Source organism: Gossypium raimondii, chromosome 4, assembly GCF_025698545.1.
Source record: "Gossypium raimondii isolate GPD5lz chromosome 4, ASM2569854v1, whole genome shotgun sequence".
Lineage (NCBI taxonomy): Eukaryota > Viridiplantae > Streptophyta > Magnoliopsida > Malvales > Malvaceae > Gossypium > Gossypium raimondii.
In genome coordinates, this window is record NC_068568.1 from 245,704 (window position 1) to 266,842 (window position 21,139).

The 21,139-nt window shown below is 31.7% G+C and overlaps 2 protein-coding genes across 3 annotated transcripts; one reads left to right on the forward strand and one right to left on the reverse strand.

Moving 5' to 3' along the window:
• Positions 1-4,130: 4,130 nt before the first annotated feature.
• Positions 4,131-11,470, forward strand: LOC105779511 (protein RRP6-like 3). Of its 2 annotated transcripts, none has more exons than XM_052629024.1 (12): positions 4,131-4,478; positions 4,568-4,815; positions 4,899-4,997; positions 5,981-6,064; positions 6,227-6,313; positions 6,433-6,553; positions 7,003-7,187; positions 7,299-7,343; positions 7,705-8,216; positions 8,305-8,800; positions 8,956-9,656; positions 11,018-11,470. In XM_052629024.1, exons 1-12 carry the CDS (start codon positions 4,247-4,249, stop codon positions 11,022-11,024), a joined length of 2,817 nt encoding a protein of 938 aa, XP_052484984.1. In that variant the 5' UTR covers positions 4,131-4,246; the 3' UTR covers positions 11,025-11,470. The 2 variants fall into 2 exon arrangements, with proteins under 2 accessions (XP_052484984.1, XP_012458746.1); XM_012603292.2 differs by having other exon boundaries at positions 4,132-4,478; positions 11,047-11,470.
• Positions 11,471-14,773: 3,303 nt separating this feature from the next.
• On the reverse strand, positions 14,774-20,961 carry LOC105779512 (uncharacterized). Its single transcript, XM_052629889.1, has 7 exons — positions 20,944-20,961; positions 20,768-20,809; positions 19,960-20,125; positions 19,152-19,312; positions 18,266-18,566; positions 16,135-16,304; positions 14,774-15,096 (listed from the first exon to the last, which is right to left on the reverse strand). The coding sequence occupies exons 2-7, from the start codon at positions 20,772-20,774 to the stop codon at positions 14,915-14,917; spliced, it is 987 nt and encodes a 328-aa protein (XP_052485849.1). The 5' UTR covers positions 20,775-20,809; positions 20,944-20,961; the 3' UTR covers positions 14,774-14,914.
• Between the last annotated feature and the right edge of the window lie 178 nt (positions 20,962-21,139).

The following is a 21,139-nucleotide window of genomic DNA, read 5'->3' on the forward strand; positions in this document are numbered from 1 at the left end:
TATTAAGTCGTATAAATGGGTTTTGGCAGAAAATTATATCCATTTAAAATATAGCCGAGATTGAGCTCAAACATTCGCTTCTTGAGCCTAGCTTGTTTTCAATATTTTTAATATAATATGTAACACATAAAAATTAAATAAATAGTAATATATTATTTAAAAATTTGTTAAGATGCTTATATATAAAATTTTACTAAATAAAATATATATAAATTTATTGAATATAAAATTGAAAAATAATATAAATATTTTTAAAATATATAATATGAATTTGAATTAGTTATTTACAAATCTGAGTCTGCTTGGATAATACTTTAAGTTCAAATTTCAAATCAAGTCTTGAGCAAGCATATAATAAGCTATAATCAATTAAATAAAAAATACAATAAATAAAGAATCAGAATATATGTGGACTTAAATCAAAAGGTTTTGATACAGTGAAATCTAAACTCAGAATAATTTGAGCAATAGCCCACGATGGCATTTGGACTTGAACTTAAGCATTTAAAAGTTCCAAAATTTCAACATTTATTATTATTTAAGTATAGTGGCTTATCTAACCTTTCGACTTAACAAAAAATAAAATGTTATTTTAGTCATTTATTTAATTTTTCATCTTTTCTAATATTGAATTTTTGCTATTTTCCATGTTGACACCATTTTTTTTATGGAAAACGGGGTCGACTTGGGTTTTGAAAAATGAAACGGGAGTCGCCACCAATCCTTTTTTATAAGGTGTGATCGGATCACCTTGAAAAGTGGTTGTTTTTAATAAACGATTTGATTTTATTAAAACAACGGTTTTGGTCCACGAAATTCAGAAAAACAGGTTCGGGAGTCGGTTACGCACGAAGAAGGATTAGCACCCTCGATACGCCCAAAATTGGTACCTAGTTGATTACTTAATGTCTTAGTGTCGAAAACTGAAAACTTTAAAAAGATTTAAAATACGATCCTAAAAAAACTTGAATGACATGGATTAAGATTTAAGAGAATATTTGGCTATTTGGTTAAACGAAAAAAATCGGAACCCAGCACATTAGGGCACGTTTCTTCGAATTTCCAAACGCAAAATATTATCTTAATTTGAAATTTTAAAAGGATATTTGGCTATTTGATCGAACGAGAAAAATCGAAACCCAGCACATTAGGGCACGTTTTCTCGAATCTCCAAACGCAAAACATTACCTTTATTATTTTTTAGAAAAAATCCTCATCTCGAGAAAACGACATGTCATATCCAATGCGTTAGGACACAACTTATCAAATTCCCGATACAAGAATACATGCCGAAAAATTTACTTATTTAAAAAGACATTTAATTATCTCGGGTTTAGAATAAAGGTATCACGCCTAGTAAGTTAGGACACGATTTTTTTTAAATCCCGATATCATTTAAAACTTGAGTTTGAAAAGATTCGTGCATTTAGATTCATCGTAAAAATCGAAACCCAGTAAGTTAGGGTACGATCTTCTCGAATCTAAACACGAAATACTATTTTTTAAAACAAATTTTATTATATCGAGTAAAATAAAACACGAAGTCGTAGTAAAGAATGTGAAAACAAATTACATTGTTGTTATGCATGATGAACCATAATGAATACGAAAGTATAAAAATGATACGAGCAATAGCATAATATGAAATAAATAAAAGGTCAAATCTACAACATACAAAATAACAACATATACAAACGAATAAAATTAAAACATTCATTCAAAATAATAATAATGAAAATGAAATAAATAAATAGTGGATACAATTAAAAATGTAAAGAGAGATATATATATATATATATGTATATAGATATAAATTAAAATACGTATGCTTATTAAAATATATAATATATATAAAATATTTTAAATATAAAGAACATATAAATATGTATATATAAAATATGTACATATATACGTAGGTATATAAAATTATGAAATATGAAAATAATGAAACACATGTAAAAAGTAGGTGTACATGTATATATTTACAAGAATAAAATAATAAAACATATATAGATATATATGCGCGTATACATTGTAAAATAAAAGAAAATATGTATATACAAATCATAAAATATAGGAAAGGATTTTGAGATATAAAGAATAGGTATAGATATATATAGGTATTTATGAAAAATAAGCTAGAATAATTACTAACAAAACAGTACCGAATAGATATAAGGAAAATAAAACTAATAAATAATGATAATAATAATAATAATAATAATAATAATAATATCAAATTATTGTTTTTAATAATAAAATAACCTAAATACAAACAGAGGGCTAGATTGAATTAAAAAATAACATTTGGGGTCAAATCGTAAATAAAATAAAGGGGAAGGACCACAATGAATGCGCGAATAACAAGGAGGGACCAAATGGAAAATAATCCCGTCCCTCCAAAACGCACAGCTTCAAGGTGGACCAGATTATAAAGAAAAATATATTACAGGGCGAAATTAAAAAAAAAAACTTGATTGCAAAATCATTTAAAAGTGGAAGGGCTGAAAGCGCAATTAGCCCTTCCGCTAAAAACACACGGATCCTGGCCTGGAGCGGGTTGGGCGAATCGAGTCAAAGCCAAAACGGCGTCGTTTTGGGCGTTCTGGGGCTAGGCCAAAACGGCGCCGTTTTGTATCCCTATAAATTGCAAAAATTTTCAAAAAAATTCATTTTCCCTTCTTTCATAAAATAACTGACAAAAGCTCTCAAACTTCCTCTCCCCCTTTCCAGCACTGCCCAGAATCCGGTGAGGAAAATCGTCGTCCACGCCGTCGCGGTGGCCGGAAAATTCAAAGATAATTTTTTTACTTTTTTTTTATTTCTAATTTATTTGTATATATATAAACTGTTTTTTTTTTTAAGTGTGAAATAAAGAAAGTATATATATACGTATTTTCAAGGGGAAAAAATAAAGAAAAATAAATAAAAACAAAAACAAAGATCTTAACACCTTATTTCTTTGGATCTCTTCAAACTTTTGCTTTTTATTTTTTTTTGATTGGTGTCCGTCTGTTACAAGAAAGAAAGATGAAAAGAAAAAATCAAAAGAAAAAGCAAAAAAAAAGGGAAAAAAAAAGCCCCCCTCCTGGTGATGTTCAAATGGCTTTATATAGAGCCATTTTACAAATTTTTCTCTTTTTCTTTGCTTGTTGTTGCTGCTTTCTTTATTTGTTTGTTTGCAGGTGAGCAGTTGAGCGATGGCAGAGAGTAAGTGGCCACTTGCACTAATGAAGCGACGTGGCGGCGCTAGGGCAGGCTAGGATGGCGGCAGTACTAGGGTTTCAGAAAAGCTGAAACCTTACTTTGACAAATTAGTTTTGGGCCTGTTGGGTATTTGGGCTTGGTTTAATTTGTTGGGTCTTGGGTTTGGGTTGTAATTGGGTTTTATGTTTGGGTAGTGGGCAAAATTGGGCTGTACATTTTAAATCACCTCAAAACAGATGGAAAGGTTAACATCTGTTGACTTAACTATTTGACATCCACGTGTATGCCACACCAACAATTAATTAATTTTTTAAAATTAACAAATATTTATATATATTATAATTTTTAATAATTATAAAATTTACATTTTTTTAAATTTATTAAATTAAAAAAATTAATTAGTTGATGACATGACATCCACGTGTAGCCATGTAGTAAAGTTAATAGTATTAATTTTTTAATCCATTTTGAGGTGATTTGACAAACAATGCAAGTTCAAATGTTAAAAGATACGAAAAATTAAAAGAAATCTAAAATATTTTTTACAAAGTTAGAGATAAATAATTCTTTATGAGTGTTTTTCATTTGAAGCTCGTTTTGGATTGACCAATACAAAACCTCAAATTATTAAATAATAATCATTTATCTAACATTAACCTTGTGTGTTGGTTTGATATTGTCTTAGGTGTGGCCTGTGTTTGAGTTGTGCTAATTGTGTTATTATTAGGGCTTCAAATCATTTATCTAACATTAATATTTATATAATTTATAAATTTAATTAATAAATGGTAATTCGATAATAGAAAAAAAGGGAATTGGGTTGGACCACAATATGTAAAAGAACCCTTCCGAATATTTGGGCTTGCAAACCAAGCCCAGAGATATAACGCGAAACAAACCGTTTAACGTGCTACCATGAACCGCCGGCTCGCGGCAACATTAAACCTCATTCAGGCCGAGTCTTCCCTCTCTCAGTCCTTCTCTGAAACCGGCAAACCATAAATAGCTTCTTTTTTTCTCCTTAAATAGAGCTGCGATAATGGCGGACAAGAAAGAGAAGATGAAAATGTTACTCACAATCGCATCGGTAGCTGCTATCTCTATCTTCTTCACCGCTCACCTATTCAGCCGCCGCCGCAAGCAGCGGAGATCTGAAATTCGCTGTTACTTACACTCCGAACCAAAGTCGCAGCTGAATTTCAAGCGTGTCTTAGCTGATAACTCTTATTCTCCTTTCAATCATTTCAACCGCCAGTCGGATTCCGTTAAAGGTAAATAACCTTCCACTTGTTCTTGCTCATCTTCTTCTTCCGTGAAGTTTAGCTTCTTTTTTTTTTTGAATGATTTAATTATGTTGTAGAGAAACCTTCGACTTTGACTCATCCGTATGAAGCGGAGATAACGGCATTGATGGAGGATCCGCAGCTCCAGTTTTCTAAGATTGCGATGGATGATTTTGATATGAAAATGGGTGATTCTTATGTTTGGGTTGAATCCGAGTTGCAACTGAGTCAACTAGCTCGAGTGTTGAGTGAACAAACGGTTTTCGCTGTTGATACTGAGCAGCATAGCCTACGGTCGTTTCTAGGCTTCACCGCTCTAATTCAGGTTAATCAGTGATAACAAAACGTTAACTTGTTGAACTTTGAATTTTTAAATATTTTTTAATAGTTTAATGGTATAAAGAGCAGATTTCTACTGAGATGGAAGACTATTTGGTGGATGTAATTGCCTTACATGATTCAATGGGCATTCTTCGTCCCGTTTTTGCTGATCCTAATATTTGCAAGGTATAGATTTTACTTTCAAGTTTAGAACTCATTTATCGAAAGGAAAAGCCAAAATGCTGCTTTTGGATGCTGAAGCAAATAGTCATTTTAAAGAATTAGAACTTTAAAATATCATCTCCATACGATGGAATGCATGTTAATGTTATTAAGTTATATGAGGAACAGTTTATCAGGCAGTAAGAATGACCTTCAGGTGTTCAATGATATGTTTGAGTTAAGCACAACATAGCTTACTCGCCGCCTATGACTTCAAGGTGTTTGTTAAAATGCTTGTGAGAAACCGTCTACCTTGTTCTGGCCCATTTCTGGTTTAGCATTTCCGTTAACGGCCCATTTGGTTTCTGGTTTATCAATTAAGTCTGTTATTGTTGTTATAACAAGTGGTACAGCTGTAGCTCGTTTGCTATTTTTTTTTTGTTATTGATGTATCTAGAACGCCTGAACTCCTATAAGTAGCCTAGGTGCTGCTTTATCATTCTTATGCTATCAATGATGATTAAATCGAGTGTTACACTCACAAGCTCTCTCTCTTTTCTCATGTTCCTTCTCTTTTCTATAATTCTTTATCTGTTATTAATATTTCTTTCTTCTACTTCATGAATTTCTGGTTTCTTTATCATTTATGCTTTACTTTCCGATTACTGCACTGTCATTCTTCATACTTCGCGTAACAATCTAACACAGTTATGTCAGAAACAATATCGCTTTCTAAGTTCAGCTCTATTTTTTTTTTCTGTTCTAAATAATTGTTCCTAATTTGTCATAGAAGACGAGAAGGATTGGTCAAACTGGTTTTTTGTGTTTTTCCCTAAATGCAATGTTCATGCCACCCTTTTTCCATAGAAAGTAAAATTGATTTTATCTCAATGTTATGAATTTATTGATTAATTACATTTGGTTCAATTTATTGTGCATTATTGCTAAGACAGTAGTAAGATCAAAGTATCCTGATCTCGTGTTGGACTGCTTCTGATTCAATGCAGGTTTTCCATGGGGCTGATGGTGACATTGTGTGGTTGCAAAGAGACTTCCACATATATGTTGTCAATCTATTTGATACTGCTAAGGTGAGTGTCAATCATTTGTTTATAACAAACATGGTAGAATTTTGCCTAGGTTAAATGTTAGTTACTGGAAATGCAGGCAAGCAGATTGCAGAAACGTTGCTTTATAATGACTAACCATAATCAATTTACTACTCTATTCACATTTCTCTTACTTCGGCACAGGCATGTGAAGTTTTATCAAAGCCCCAGAAATCATTGGCCTACTTACTTGAAACTTATTGTGGTGTGGCCAAAAATAAATTATTGCAGGTATGTGGTTGACTCTTGCTCAAGTGCTTTTTACAACATTTATTGTTCATCGTCTTAAACTTCCCTATCTCGAACACTGATCTTAAACTTATTTATTTTAATGTTGCATTGCATTACAGCGTGAAGACTGGAGACAACGTCCACTATCAGACGAAATGGTGCAATATGCTCGTACGGATGCGCATTATCTACTGTATATTGCAAATTGTTTATTTGCTGAGCTCAAAAAACAGGACTGTGGTATGTTTGCTACCTAAAGATTGTTTGGATATTGGTATTTTATCTTGTTTGTCTAGAAGTGGATTGGAAGTTTGGGGCAACAGATCATAATAGGAAAGTTCTACATATATTGGTGATGGTAGAGATTAAATGATTATGCCAAAATCCAAAGAATTATCACTCTGAATTGTTAAAGGAAGACATTCACAATCAATTAGTGCTTTTTTTTTTTCTCTTGTCTAGGGGTAGGAGGGGGTGTGTATTAAAGGTAGTCAGAGGGGATCCAACTTGAAGGCCTTAGTTTGAGGCTAATATCTTTCCATTCAAGGGGTTTTTAGCATAAAGAACAAGGTTAATCATTGAAGAGTGCATATAATATTTCAAATGGTAATTTTTAATTCACAAATGCTAGAAAGACCTATATCTATTGTTTTTTGTAGCATCCACATGCTAATATATTAATGCATCAGAATATTCATCCTGCACCGATGACAAGTTCAATTTTGTTCTCGAGGCTAGTCGGCGATCAAACATGATTTGTTTGCAACTCTATGCTAAAGAGATCGATGGTTTTCCTGGGGAATCTGCTGCATTTTCAATTCTTTCTCGCCAATTGAATGGTCAGGGAGCTGCTGCTATATCTGGTGAAACAAAGGTTCGCGTCTCTCCACATTACAAACACTCGAAACATTAAAAGATTGGCCATGTTTTCAGTATATTGTACTTAATTTTACATCATATTCTTATGCTTTGTTCTTAATTCCAGTTTCAGGATCTTGTTAGGAGACTGTGTGCATGGAGAGATTTAATGGTAAGTGTTAACTATACTTTAAACTACCAAGTTAAGATTGCTTCAGTACTGGATGTAGCATTCTTCTTATTGATTAGGGAAACTCCAAGGCTGCATTTCTTTTGTTCTGATGCTCTGTCAAACTTTGTTGACAGAATGGAGTGATCAGTAAATGTGGTAATAGTTGTCTACTGGAGCAATTTTTATTGTTAGTATATGCAATCAAAAGAATTTTCTATTGTTTTTAAGCTTTTTCTCTTATTAACATCTCTTCTTTTCTAAAGTAAAAAACTTGTGTTCTTTTCTTCATTCATTTAGTTGGTTTCTCCTGAAAATAGTAGTTATCGTTTGATGCTTTACATGTGGTGCTACTTCTTTTCAGGCTCGTGTGCATGATGAGAGCACAAGATACATATTATCTGATTATGCTATTGTCGCTCTCTCTGAAAAAGTCCCTACAACTCAAGTAGATATTTATGGCACCATAATTCAAGCTGATTTGAATATTGATTCTTCGAATCTCAGCTCTTCACTGCCATCTCCTTCACCTGTTGTTTGCAGCCATTGGATAGATGTCCATGAACTAATCCAGGATAAGTTGGGCAATCTTGATAAATTCTTTCCCATGGTTATTCAAAATTGTCTTGGTCCAAATGGGAGCTGTCCGTTGTCTGTATTTAACTATGCATTATTGATGAATAGTAGCCTGAAACTAGAAACTAGATTAAATACCAAACAAAATGGGTTCAAAAACCCAAAACATGTTGCTAAAAAAGCTTCTCGTCAGCTATTTATTCAAAAATTTTCCTGCAAATCTCCAGTTTACCATAATTGTAGGATCTATGCAAATGATGGACGGCTGTTATGTTATTGTGATCGCAGGAAGCTCGAATGGTTGGTGCTCCTTTTTTCTATATCTTATTTCTCTATTTAACCACAAAAGTTATGTTCAATTTGACAAGTTAATGTTATTATCTAATAGGTATCTTAGTCGAGATCTGGCAAAACTTGTTGATGACGACCCTCCTGCAATAATGCTTCTTTTCGAACCAAAAGGCCGCCCAGAGGATGAAGATAATGATTTTTACATCCAAAGTAAGAAAAACATATGTGTTGGCTGTGGTGAAGGCAATCACTACTTACGCTACCGGGTAATTCCCTCGTGCTACAGAATTCACTTTCCTGAGCACTTGAAGAGCCATCGCTCTCATGACATAGTCCTACTTTGTGTTGACTGTCATGAAGTCGCTCATGCTGCTGCTGAGAAATACAAGAAACAGATTGCTGGAGAATTTGGAATTCCACTTTATGTCCGTAAGGTGGTTGATTCAACTCAAGCGCCTATTGTATCTGGGTCATCTGAGTCAACTAACTTTGCTGATTCAGGTGTCTCACCACTACAATTGCGAACAGCTGCCAAGGCTCTTTTGCGTCATGGACCTGAAATGCCTCCCAGCCGCCGTGATGAACTGACCCAGGTCTGAAAGCTTATCTTTTGATTCCCTTTCCAGCATAATATTTATCATTAGTCACAAAAAATTGTAGGGCTTTGCTGTAGCATCTTGGCAGTATATTTCATAGTAATCTCTTTAAGTAAATGAATCCTTTTTCCTTCTTCGTGTTGCTTTTGCAGATTGTTATGAGATATTATGGAGGACGGGAAATCTCCAACGAAGATTTAGAAAGAGCCTTGGTAGTGGGCATGAGTCCTCATGAGAGAAGAAGACTCGAGAAGAAGAAAGGCTTATCTTTAAAACAGTCTACAAGAATCCCTCCTGTTAAAGAACAAGAAAGTAATGATGCAACTAGGATCTTATCTACCACATCAGATCCATCAAATGTTGACCGTCCCGATGCTTCAGATTTTATTGCAGATGTTTCTAATTCAACAAAAGTTGATACATCAAAAGAAGCATCGGGGACAAAGGATGACTTGGACTTTTGTATGGTAACATATACGGATCATACAAACAATTCTCCAGCATGTTCTGATTTCGGAGTGGCAACAGCTTGCAATGATATGAATTCACATGGCAGTGAAATCTCTGAGACTAAAAGTGTGTCAGCGGTCAATCCTGGTGATAAATCTGAGAGCAGCATACCGAAGGAAATAGTTGACTCATCTTGTGCCAGATACAACGGGAACATCCCATTCAAACATAATTCAAAATTGTCTCTACTAGGACATGGACCTCACGGGAAACAAGTTGTCGATCATATATTAAATGAATCTGGAGAGGAAGGCATTCGTCAATTTTGTCAGCGATGGAGGCACGTTTTTGTCGAAGCTGTTCATCCTCACTTTTTACCTGCTGGCTGGGATGTAATGCACAGGTATGCATCTGCTCTGTCATATTTGTTAGTTGTTTTAGCTTCTGTTCTTATAGAACTATGGAGATTATAGGAAGACCGAGGATATGGTAAGTGAGAAACCGAATGCATTGAGGATTGGATTGTTCTTGAGGGAATTTGAGAAGCGTTCCAAAGTAAGATTTATGACCATATCTGAGGAAAGACAGGAATTCTCATAGGCTACAGCTTTTACTCATCGATAAATTTAAGTTTGAGAAGAGAGAAATCATTCAGTATGAAAACAGAGACTAATGCCTCCTTGACCTGTGGACTGGGTCTTAAAATGAAAGAAGCCCTTCTTGGTTCTGTTGTCCGTGCATTTAGGTCAATGCTCGATCCCCTCAAATTTGGGTCTTATGCCAATTATGATTTCATTAGCTAAGAACTTGATCAGTATTAGTCTAAAACCATGATAAAGTCTGTAGTTACTGTGCTATAGCAAGGTACCTTAAACTTACATTAGTCTAAAACCATGATAGTCAGTAGTAACCGCACTATAATGGAGGAATACTTTAGGTATCAAAATGGACAAAAATGCGAAAGTGGGAAAATGGGTATGCTTCAAGAGCCAAATCATGAATTAGGCCTTTGTTTTTCATGAATTCTCTCATCATTTAGATGTCTAACCCTAATTCAGATTTTAAGTGTCAGTATATATCTGTTCTAATCTCACTCTGTGTGGCATACAAACTACTCAAGCTTCACCTCCTAGTGGTGTAATTGAGCTGAACCGAATCTGAATAGCAGTAAGCTTGGGCTCAACTTGGAATTTGAGGCTTGGTACTTAGCTCGAGCTTGATGGAACATCAATTTCTAAGTTTGAGTTCAATTATGCTTGTTTATGAATTTTTGTACTCAAGATTTAACTTGATCTCGACGAAGTTCATTCATATTCAAGCTCTAGCTCATTCATGCTTAAGCTCTTTCTATAACGGTGGAAATGTAAGTTAATATAAAAATTTATTAAAATGAAAAGTTCCCGCTCACACAGAGTTTTACAGTGCTTGAATTCTGCTAGACCGGTAGCTCGAGCTCGGCTCAATAATTTATTGAACTGAGTTTGAGTTTTTCTCGAGTCGAACTAGAATAGCTTGCGAATACCACATTTATATCCCTATCAACTCCAAGGCCCCTGCAAAGTTAATACCTACTACACAGCTAGAGCACACACTTAGAACTTAATATCAGTTCCTATCCTTAGAATCTTTGCCATGATAAGATAACTGTTAACCATCTCCCACCTCCACCTGCCTGGAAAAAATTTACGGCAACTTACTATATGTGTTGATTACTAATTAATGACTCGTTTCATTTATATATTGATATATTTTCTTTGTCCAAAGGATTTAACATTGGAGGCTGTTTTTGCCAGTGGGAGACGAGAATTCGGCGAGTTCAGTGTGTACAATCCTACCAAGAAAGGCACCGATAGCAGTTAATATATATTATTAATCCAAATGATGGGAACGTGAACCAGGAGACATCTCAATTTCAACTATTGGCATTTACATGGCAATGGCTGCTGCTGGCACCACAATTCCTACCCTTTTTGTGTTTGTAAGATGATCCCTTTTTAATGCAATGCATCCTCTTTGTTTGGCTGTCCCCATTTTTGAGAATTGGATCGCCTTTTTTACTCCCTTAGACAATCCATGTATGAATGTTGTATCTTGGGGTTTTTATGATCGTACCTTATCGTGTGTGTTGAAATCTTAAGCATGAATACTAACAATTGTTGGGTGTAATAGTAAAGTTACATTATATTAAGAAAAGAACTTAAGTTTGAATTTTGAAAATAGCATTGTTGGAGGGGCAATTACGAACCGTGAAAAGGATAGTCTTTATAGGTTGTAAATTGGATTGGACATGAATGACACTTGGTTATACCAAAGCATGAATATGATACATATATTTTAACTAATTGTGAGTTAAACATATTATGTTACTAATAGTCTAGTATTGAATCGCAACTTGGATCATATAAATTTTGGGTTAGGATTTCAACTTGACAATAATTCTTAAATTCTTGAATTTAATAATTGTTCTCATATTAGGGCTTGAATTAGATAATTAGTTTCGAATTTGATAATTGTTTTCATATTAGAATTTGAAATTGATAATTGTTCACGGATTGAGATTTCAACTCTTAAGATTTTCAAGTAAATATCAAGGACTAACTTGGAAAAGATTTAGTTATCAATGTAAGAATAATTGTCAAATTTATGGACTAATTTGAAAAAAGAGTTCAAGCCTCAATGTGTTCAATTGTCAAGTTTAAGATTAACTTGGACAAAAAAAGTTTAAGCCTCAATAAATTTAACTATTAATCGAGGTGTTTTTCTGTTACGTAACACAAGTCACGATTGGGAGCAAACTTAAGCAATGGATGCCAAGAAAATCATTGCTGAGTTAAGAGTATTATAATGTTAAAACGATAAGATTAATCATTACTACTAATAGTGGACACCTTGATTTCACCTAAACATTTTTTTTCCTTAAAATTATTATTGAAACATGAAAATATTTACAAAACATTAAATATTATTACACAAGATAAATTTATGTCAAGCACTGGCTGTTTAGGTAAAAGAATTATGAAGAATTAAATTACATTTTATTTCCTTTAATAAAAAATTAACAAATCAAATCTTATACTTTAAATCAAAAGAACAAATTGATTTTTATTAAAAATTATCTATTTTACTATTAAATATTAAAATTCATCTATTATCAGCCGAAAAGAAAAAGAAAAAAAGAGCCGAAATCTGTCAAACTGCAAATAACGAAATCAAAAGGGGAAATTGGGATTTGATTGCAATTATTATTACTTTAATTATTTTTGTTGAATTAAACAAGACAAGAAGAGTAGTATGTTAATCTATAAATCTAGAGCTAAATTAAGGTGAAAAAAGAGCTCAAATTCACATATATTAAACTGATTTCATTCACTACTTAGCAGATCCACCGCAGGATCCAGCAAATCCAAAGCTGACTGTGTTGAATTAAGAAAAATCATTCCTTTGCCAGCAGATAGCTTCTTCCTTTGAAGACACTTAGGCCCGTAAGCCCTCCTCGTCGCCACAAAGCAAGGAATGCTGTCGACGGCAATGGAAAATGATCGAACGTCGTTGGACCGCAGATCGGGCAGCGAGATCTGAAAAACGGGACTCGGTCGGTGTGATCTAGCGCTGATTCGCGAGTCCCTAAGTCGAGCTAGTGCACCGGGTTTGAGGTACTTTAGGAAAGGCTCGGATCGAGTAAGGGAATGCCTGGGAAAGGACCGGCACCTGAGATCCATCGTCGGCGGCGGAAGGTTAAACGACAAGGTAAACGCCGTATCCTTTCTTGGGAGAGTGGAAGTAGGGTTTGGCCGTTTGGGGATTAGGGATTTAAGGTGAAAGTTTTTAAGAAGGGAGAAAGCGGGAAAAAAAGGGAGGGAATGGGAGAGCTTTGAAAAGTGAGGGTAGTTTTTTGGTCAAATTGTGGCCTTCGTCTCTCCACTATGCTAAAATTCAATATTTAGTTCCTATATTTTATTTTGTTATAATTTGGTCCTTCTGTTTCAATAAATATCCTTAGTTAATCGAAATAGTTGATATCATTATCTATTCTAGTTAAAATATTGGCATAGATTTCTTTTAAAAAAGAAACACATTTTCTAACAAAAATATCAATGTTAAGATGATGAATTAGTAAGCATGGACGAAGTTCGAAAAAGTTTTATGAACCTAAATTGAATCATAATTTTTTGGAAGGTTAAGACTCAGTCAACCAGCTCATGGGTCGGGTCACTCACCCAGACCCAGGCATAAAAGTCCACTTAAAAATGATAGGGTTTGGACAAAATATGAAGCTCAAAAAATAGATTTAGGTAAAATTTAAGGCTCATTTTCTATATGAGTTGAGCATTGGGTAAGAATTTTTTAGCCTAGCATGGCGTAGCCCAACCCGACTTGAATATTATGTTATAAAATAATATTATATTAATTATATATGATAAATAATATTTTTATATATTTATATTTATATTATAATGATAAATAATAATTAAATCCAACCTAAAATATAAATTTTTATATTTAATATAATAAAATATTTATTATATTTATGGTAGTGTTTTTTAAAATATAAATACTTTTTAATATATTTTTAATGTGTTAGAAAACTTTTATTTTAGCTTTTTTTAGTACATTTAGTGCATTATATTTTTTTAAATATTTTAATTTTAAGTAAAAATTAATTAAAAAAATCAAATATGGGTGGGCTAAGTCGGGCTCAGATTTGCTTTTCTTAATTTGAGTCAAACTTGAGCAAAAAAGTAAGCCCATTTTTCGGGGCCAAGCTTGGACTTGGAAATGTGGTATTAATACCTTGCATAAGTTTGGCCTGACCACGGCCCAGCCCGGTCTATGAACACCTCTTGACACGAGAGGTAAGTCTACCATTATGTTAATTTATAATTTTCAAAAGGACTTAAAAAGCAAATTTTAGTAAAAGTATCATGGAGGCCCTTATACTAGAAGTCGAATTACATATTGCTTCTACGCAAAAAATGGACAAATTAGTTCTTATACGTTGGATCAAAGAGCAAATTAATCATTCTATTAAAAATTTCACCAATTTCTACTGTTAAAAACGAGTCATTGTAAGTCAGCACGAGGTACACGTCACACTCCACATGTAACTGTTTGGTTATTCCATCAGCCACACTAGTTATTAACAAAAGAAATTAATGAAATTTTTAACGGCAAAGATTAGTTTGCTCTTTGATCTAACTACGAGAACTAATTTACACATCTGAGTAAATAAGGTAAAATATAATCCAACTCTCAGACGTATAAGAACCTCCATAACATTTTTATCCCAATTTTTCTATTTAAAGGAGACCAAGGCCACTACTTGTCTCCCTAGATTTATTGTGTTAATAAAGTTCTTTTTTAACCCATATTTCAGCTAAAATTATTTTAAAAAAATCTCGATTTTAAGCATACTAAATTATTTAAAACAAAACTTCGATCTATTTTTTTAATATTTACAAATATTCAATTTATTTTTACAAATTTAAATATTACGGAGTCAAATATTTTAGTAATGCAATTAAAAATAATTAATTTGGTAATTGAATATTGAAATAAAATCTGTTTTAAAATTAAATCAACATATCTTCTAACTTAAAATCCACTCTCTTCCTTTTTTTTCTGCCAAATATTAAGGCATATAAATATCCTCTTTATATGATATTACTTTGGCTTATTTGAGGGACTACTTTCTTCCTTTGGCTTTGGCTTTTGCTCAATTCTTTCCATTGACATTTTAATAAACTCTGCTTCAATTTCCACACCATCACAGTCTCTTAAAGCATCCAATTTTATAAACTTGGGAAAGCCCCATGCTTTCTCTTCTACACTAAACCAAGCTTTACCTGCAATATATGTATATTGAAATATTAAAAAATAGTATTTATCTATACCACTTGTGATTTATAAAATAAAATTAGAAATAAGATCGTGACCCTGTTCAGCTCACAAACACTTCTATTACATGTTTTTTAATATTTATATAATATATACTATCTACACTCTTATTAAGAGTTTGACTGAGTTAGTGTTATCTATCAATAAGATCCCGACTCAATTATGAAAACACCCAAAGCCCATTTTTTACAAAACAACACAAAAGATTTTGAAAGTATTTCTATTTTTTATATTTTGATAAATATTGAAGAATATATCCACATAATAGAAATACAACACGATAGTATGTCGGTTTTAGATTTAATTTTTTAACAAAAAATTAGAAGCGGGATTAAAAGTAAGAAATCAAGGTTATTAAGATTAAGCAATTTAGGTATTCGGTATTTGTTTTTTGCACTCTACAAAAACTGAGATTTTTTCTTGATTGATGAAAAGTATTCAAAGAACTAGAATTAAGAGATTATTCACACACAAAAATTCACTTATGAAATTTGTATTACATGGTGAAAAGAAAAAAAAAATTGATGATGTGGGTTCAAACGTGTTGAAGCACGTTTATCTTCCTATTCAAGGTTGGAAAGGGATTATGCTTTGTTGATCTAAACCTTGTATCAAAAAACATTTTCATTTTTGGTCAATTTTTTTCATTTATTTATTATTAGTTAAAAATAATGTTTGATGTACCGTCGGTGCATAAGTCACATACACCATCAATGAATAATAGCATGACCAATAATCATCATTAAATTAAACAAAAAAAATTGGAAGACTTTAAATAAATACTAAAATTTTTATTTAAACATAATAAATATTAATCATAACTATTAATAACTTTCGGATTTAAGAATTTAGGATTTTAGCATTTAATTATGTTTAAATAAAGTTATCAATGTTTATTTATAAATCCTTCGTTATTGCTTCTAGCTTATATAATATTCACCTGTGACGTATAAAATTTATACACCGAAAATGCATCAGATACTGACCTTGTTGTGATATTGTGTTGGAATTGGGGTAGGTTAGAGAAAGCCTGAATTCAAGGTGCATTTTCCATCCCAAAGGAAATTCGGTTTGGTTTTCCATTTGTAGTAAGCATATGTAAATAGACATGTATCTGTCTTTCTTTTCATCAATTCCTTTGGATAGATGTAATCTCCTGCAAATGTATATATATAATCAGTACATGGTTGAATATCTATAACTAAAATCAAATCAATATAACTACGAAAATATCGAAAGTTAGAAAATATTTTAAAAGAGGACTCATGCATTAGGGTTGTAATTAAGCTGAGTCAAGTCCGAATACTAACAAGCTCAAGCTTGAGCTCAACTCAAAATTCGGAGCTTGTTGCTCAATTCAAGCTAGATTGAACATCTATTTTTAAGTTAGAGATAAATAATGTAATTTAATACAATCAAAATATATATTAAAAATGAAAAACTTGATAAGACTTGCGAGCCTTTCGAGCAAAGTATTACTGAGCTCGAATTTGGCTCAGTTCCATAATTACCAAATTGAGTTAATTCAAGTTTTTTTTTTAGTCAAACTCAAGTAGCTTGCGACCACTAATATCTCATTTACACCTCTATCATACATGTTAGGGCATAAATCCAGAATAAATATGGTAAAAGACCCACGCATAGTATTTACACATACTAAGACTCGAACTAAGGGCAACAAAATTCTTAAGACCTCAACTTTATCATTTTAACCATATCTTCGTTCACAATAATTACAAGTTTTAGTGAACACATTTTCTATCACGTGTAAGAGAATATGATCTATAAATATATGAAAAATAAACAAAAGAAGTTAATATGCCCGTGTTTAATCGTAGTTCTACTCACTTTACTATGTTAAAATTTGATATTTAATCCTTCAATTTTGATTCGACGTGATTTGGTCCCTCTACTTTTATAATGTTATTAGCAAAACCAAAGTAATATAAAATGGTTAGTATTTCCTTTTAAAGTGATTACAAATTGTCTCCGTTATTTAGTCACGGATCAAATGAAAATCTTGTCAACCATGTTCAACCAATAATAAATTTATATGTAACGCAAATGTTTAAAGTTGTTCAGGAAAAAAAAAATCACATAATCACTTTGACTTAGCAACTAGTTGTGTTAAATACTAAATTAGGACAATTTTAAGTATAATGATTAAATCTCAAATTTCAACTTAATAAAGGGACTAAAATCAGAATTTGACCAATATATTTTTATCGGAGACATATCTATTTGACATTCATTGTCAAGGTATTGTAGAAGGACATTATTAAGATCATATGAATGGAAAGAGACTTCTTAGATATGATATTTAAAAGGATTAATTTATTATTTAGTATCTAAATTTAATATTTTTTTCTAATGTGGTATATGTGTTTTTTGTCTAATTTGATACTTGTATTTGATAAAACTTATATATTTTAGTACCCAATGTAACGGTATTAACTTTTTGTGTTTAATTGATTTTAGGGTTGATTTGATGAAAGTTGATTGCTAATATTACTAGGTTCGAATTTTTATGATTTTGTTAATAGAATAAAATTGGTGTTAATAGTGAATTTGTCGAATACAATTTGATGGATGTAATTTAATTGGGTTTTAGGGTTGATTGATGAGCGTTAATTGCTAATATTATTAGCTAATTATGAATTTTCATCAAGTCAACTCTTAAACTCAAAATAAACATTAGAACGTTAATAATGTTATCTTCAAGTATCAAAATGTTAAATTTTGTCAAATATAGGTACCACATTGGACAAAAAATTAACACAAGTATAAATTAGACAATATTTCAAATATATTAAACTATCTCAAAATGATTATCCCATACTTAGCCTTTAATGAATAATTAAGATGAAAAAGGTCTAATTATGAATTTAATCCCTCTATTTTTACGAAAACTAAGAAAATAATTCATCAGAATTTGATATTTATAGTTTGCGAAAACTAAAAATTTAGTCCATTTGTTAGTGAAACACATGAACTTTGAGGTTTCATAAAGTACGAGGATCATATTCTAACAAATTAAAGTAGATGGATTAATTTTTCAATTTTTATAAAGTAAAAAAGATGAAATTCATAGTTAGATGAGTGGCAAAATAAACTAACCATTTGTAGGCTTCTTCCGGATTAGGTCCAAGAGTGAATGGTTTTGAATATACGCCTCTTGTTTTCTCCGAAATAAACTTTTTCACACACACATCCAATATGACTTTCTTGCTTTCTTCTATTAGGGTTCGGAAAGACGCCCTAGTTTTTCCGTCGTCTTCCAAAACAAAAACCTCCACTCCAAACGCACATTTGTCGTCCACCAGATATCCGTTCAAAGGGTTTTCGAAGCATTCCAGAGGAACTATCGGAGAAAGTTCAGATTCCTTCTTCTTCCCACTAAATCGCTTCGTGTCGGTATCTATGTCATCATTATCAAGAAAGATGAATCTAAAAGGATTTGCAGTGAAAATTTCCATTAAAAAAGGGCCTAATTTGGTTTTTAGTCCCTTTACTATGTTGAACCTTGGGATTTAATCCCTCTACTTTAATATGGTCCATCCACTTTCGTAATGTCGTTAGTAGGTCCAAATTGGTAAATCTATCAGTTGTTGTCATTAAAGTATAGCAAGATTGTTTTTCAATAGATTTAATCATTCTAGTGGCATGTAAATTTATCATTGGTTAAACTTAGTAAAAATATTTCATGTCATCGCTTAAATGATAATAACCTACTAAACCAAATTAAAAGGATTAAACCTTAAATTTCAACAAAGTAAAAGGACTAAAATCAAATCAGACCAAAAATATCATTTCATTGTAGATAAATATATATTTCATTACGAATTCCATTTTTCTCTTATGGTTAGGGGCGAATGCAACCCTCCCGATTGTAAAATTGCTTCTAATGTTCAATATAATGGTCAAATTATCTTTTGATCCCCCAAAAATTGTAATTCAATTCAATTTGATATAGTTAAAAGATAGTTAGAATTATTAATCAAACCTTGAATGCTCAGATATCTGTTGTTAACTTGATCATGTAGGAAAAAGATCACAACAGCTTTAATCTCCTTATCCAATTTTTTAGGGCTCACAAATTCCAAGCTGAGAGAGACCTGTGGATTTTCTTTTTCTTTCTCGACACCGGGGTATAGTAGTAAATGCCTGTAAGAAATTATGCACCATCGCGTTAATTGTTGTGCTTTAAAGTGTTATTATCCAGCAAATCCGGATTCGAGTTTCAAAGATATGTAATTGTTTCTCTTATCTAAGTCTATTCATAGTCAAACATCCTATCCGATCAATATTAGGTCGAGTTTGAGTATTTAGAAGTAACCATGTATGGTGTTGATACCATACATGAGCCTAGCCCTAACCTAACTCGCCCTAACTCGTAGATACCTCAACTTCCTTTTACATATATATATTCAAGCTAAGACTCAATGTAACACATAGAGACCTAGACTTCTATTTAAACCTATCTAAGGATCGAGCTATCCGGCCAAACCCATTTAGAAGGGTGTGGTTGGAATTATCAAGCTCGAACAATGAGTTTGGAGACAGACAAGATTTGAGCAAGTATGTATAATGTTGATGCTATACATAAGTTTAACCCTAATCTACCTTAGCTACTGTAGTAGAGATTTCTATACTTTTATTCTCGTAGTCTATTTTATTTTTGTAAGAAAGAAAAATGACACTACAAAAATTTATATGATGCAAAGGAGATTTCGAATTTAGGATAAGAAATATCGAGATTAAATATTAACTCTTAAAATGATTAAATGAATCAATCGAGTTAAGAAACATACCACTTAAAGCCACTAGCTTCGAACTCATCTGATATATAATTCTTGTGTTCCCTTTTTTCAAGGCTTTTGACAAGTGACAAGAATGACTTGATTTTTACCATGTAGTGTGTCGGCGGCAATTCTCGCCATGTTCTCAATGCCTTAATACCGGCGTCGGATTTTGTACCTGAATATATTCTTAAAAAAAAATTAAAAAATAAAATAAAAGAATCACACAATTTATTTAAGCCAATTAATTTAAATAGACCCAAATTTTCAAATATATCAATCAATGATATGGTACATCAACTTGTTCACGAGTTAGATTATTCGTCCGAGCTGATAGGTCCGGTTGAGTCTAAGATAGGATTATTATTTTATATAAAAATAAATAAAAATACCCTCAAAATATTATTTTTTACTTTATAAAAATAATTAAATTTTTGTCCCAATTATATCATTTTAGATTGAGCCTAAAATAGGTTTCTTGTATTAGTTTCATCCATGGGTAATTAAATAAATTTTTTAAAGAAAATGATAAATTATGCATATTTTATTTAATATGTAATATGAGAATTTGATTTTATTTCAATTTTCAAATAATATAAAAATGGTTAAATTTATTTAATTTTTAAATGTGTAGATGTCTCTATAAGATAAATTTTGTTTACTATCAATCAACAAAATCAAAATTTCATGGGTAAAATAATTATCCGAAAATATTTAAATATTTAGACGATAATTAATTGAAATTTATATATAATTTCAGAAATTTATTCCCAAAACATATATTAATCAACATTGATATAAATGTAGATTAAAGTTTTACCTTCCATTGGATCTTCAAATTTGTCCCAAAGTGTTCTCCTACCTAAATTTTTTCCAAAAAATTTGCATTAGTTAAAAATAATATAAATTTAAGCAAAATTCATATATAGTTTTAAAATTTATCTCCATAAAACATATACTAAACGAATTCATTAAAAATTCAGATAGGGTCTTTACTTTTCGGTTCTTTCGGACGTGTTCTGTACCTAAAATAAATAAATAAACCTTCGATTATTTTCTATAGTGATATTATATTGAACTGATTTGTTTAAAACAATTTTCAATAAATTCATCTTCAAAAATTAAACCATATTTAAAAATATAAAATTGAATAAAATTTCTATTTTTATATATGTAGATTAAAGTATTTACC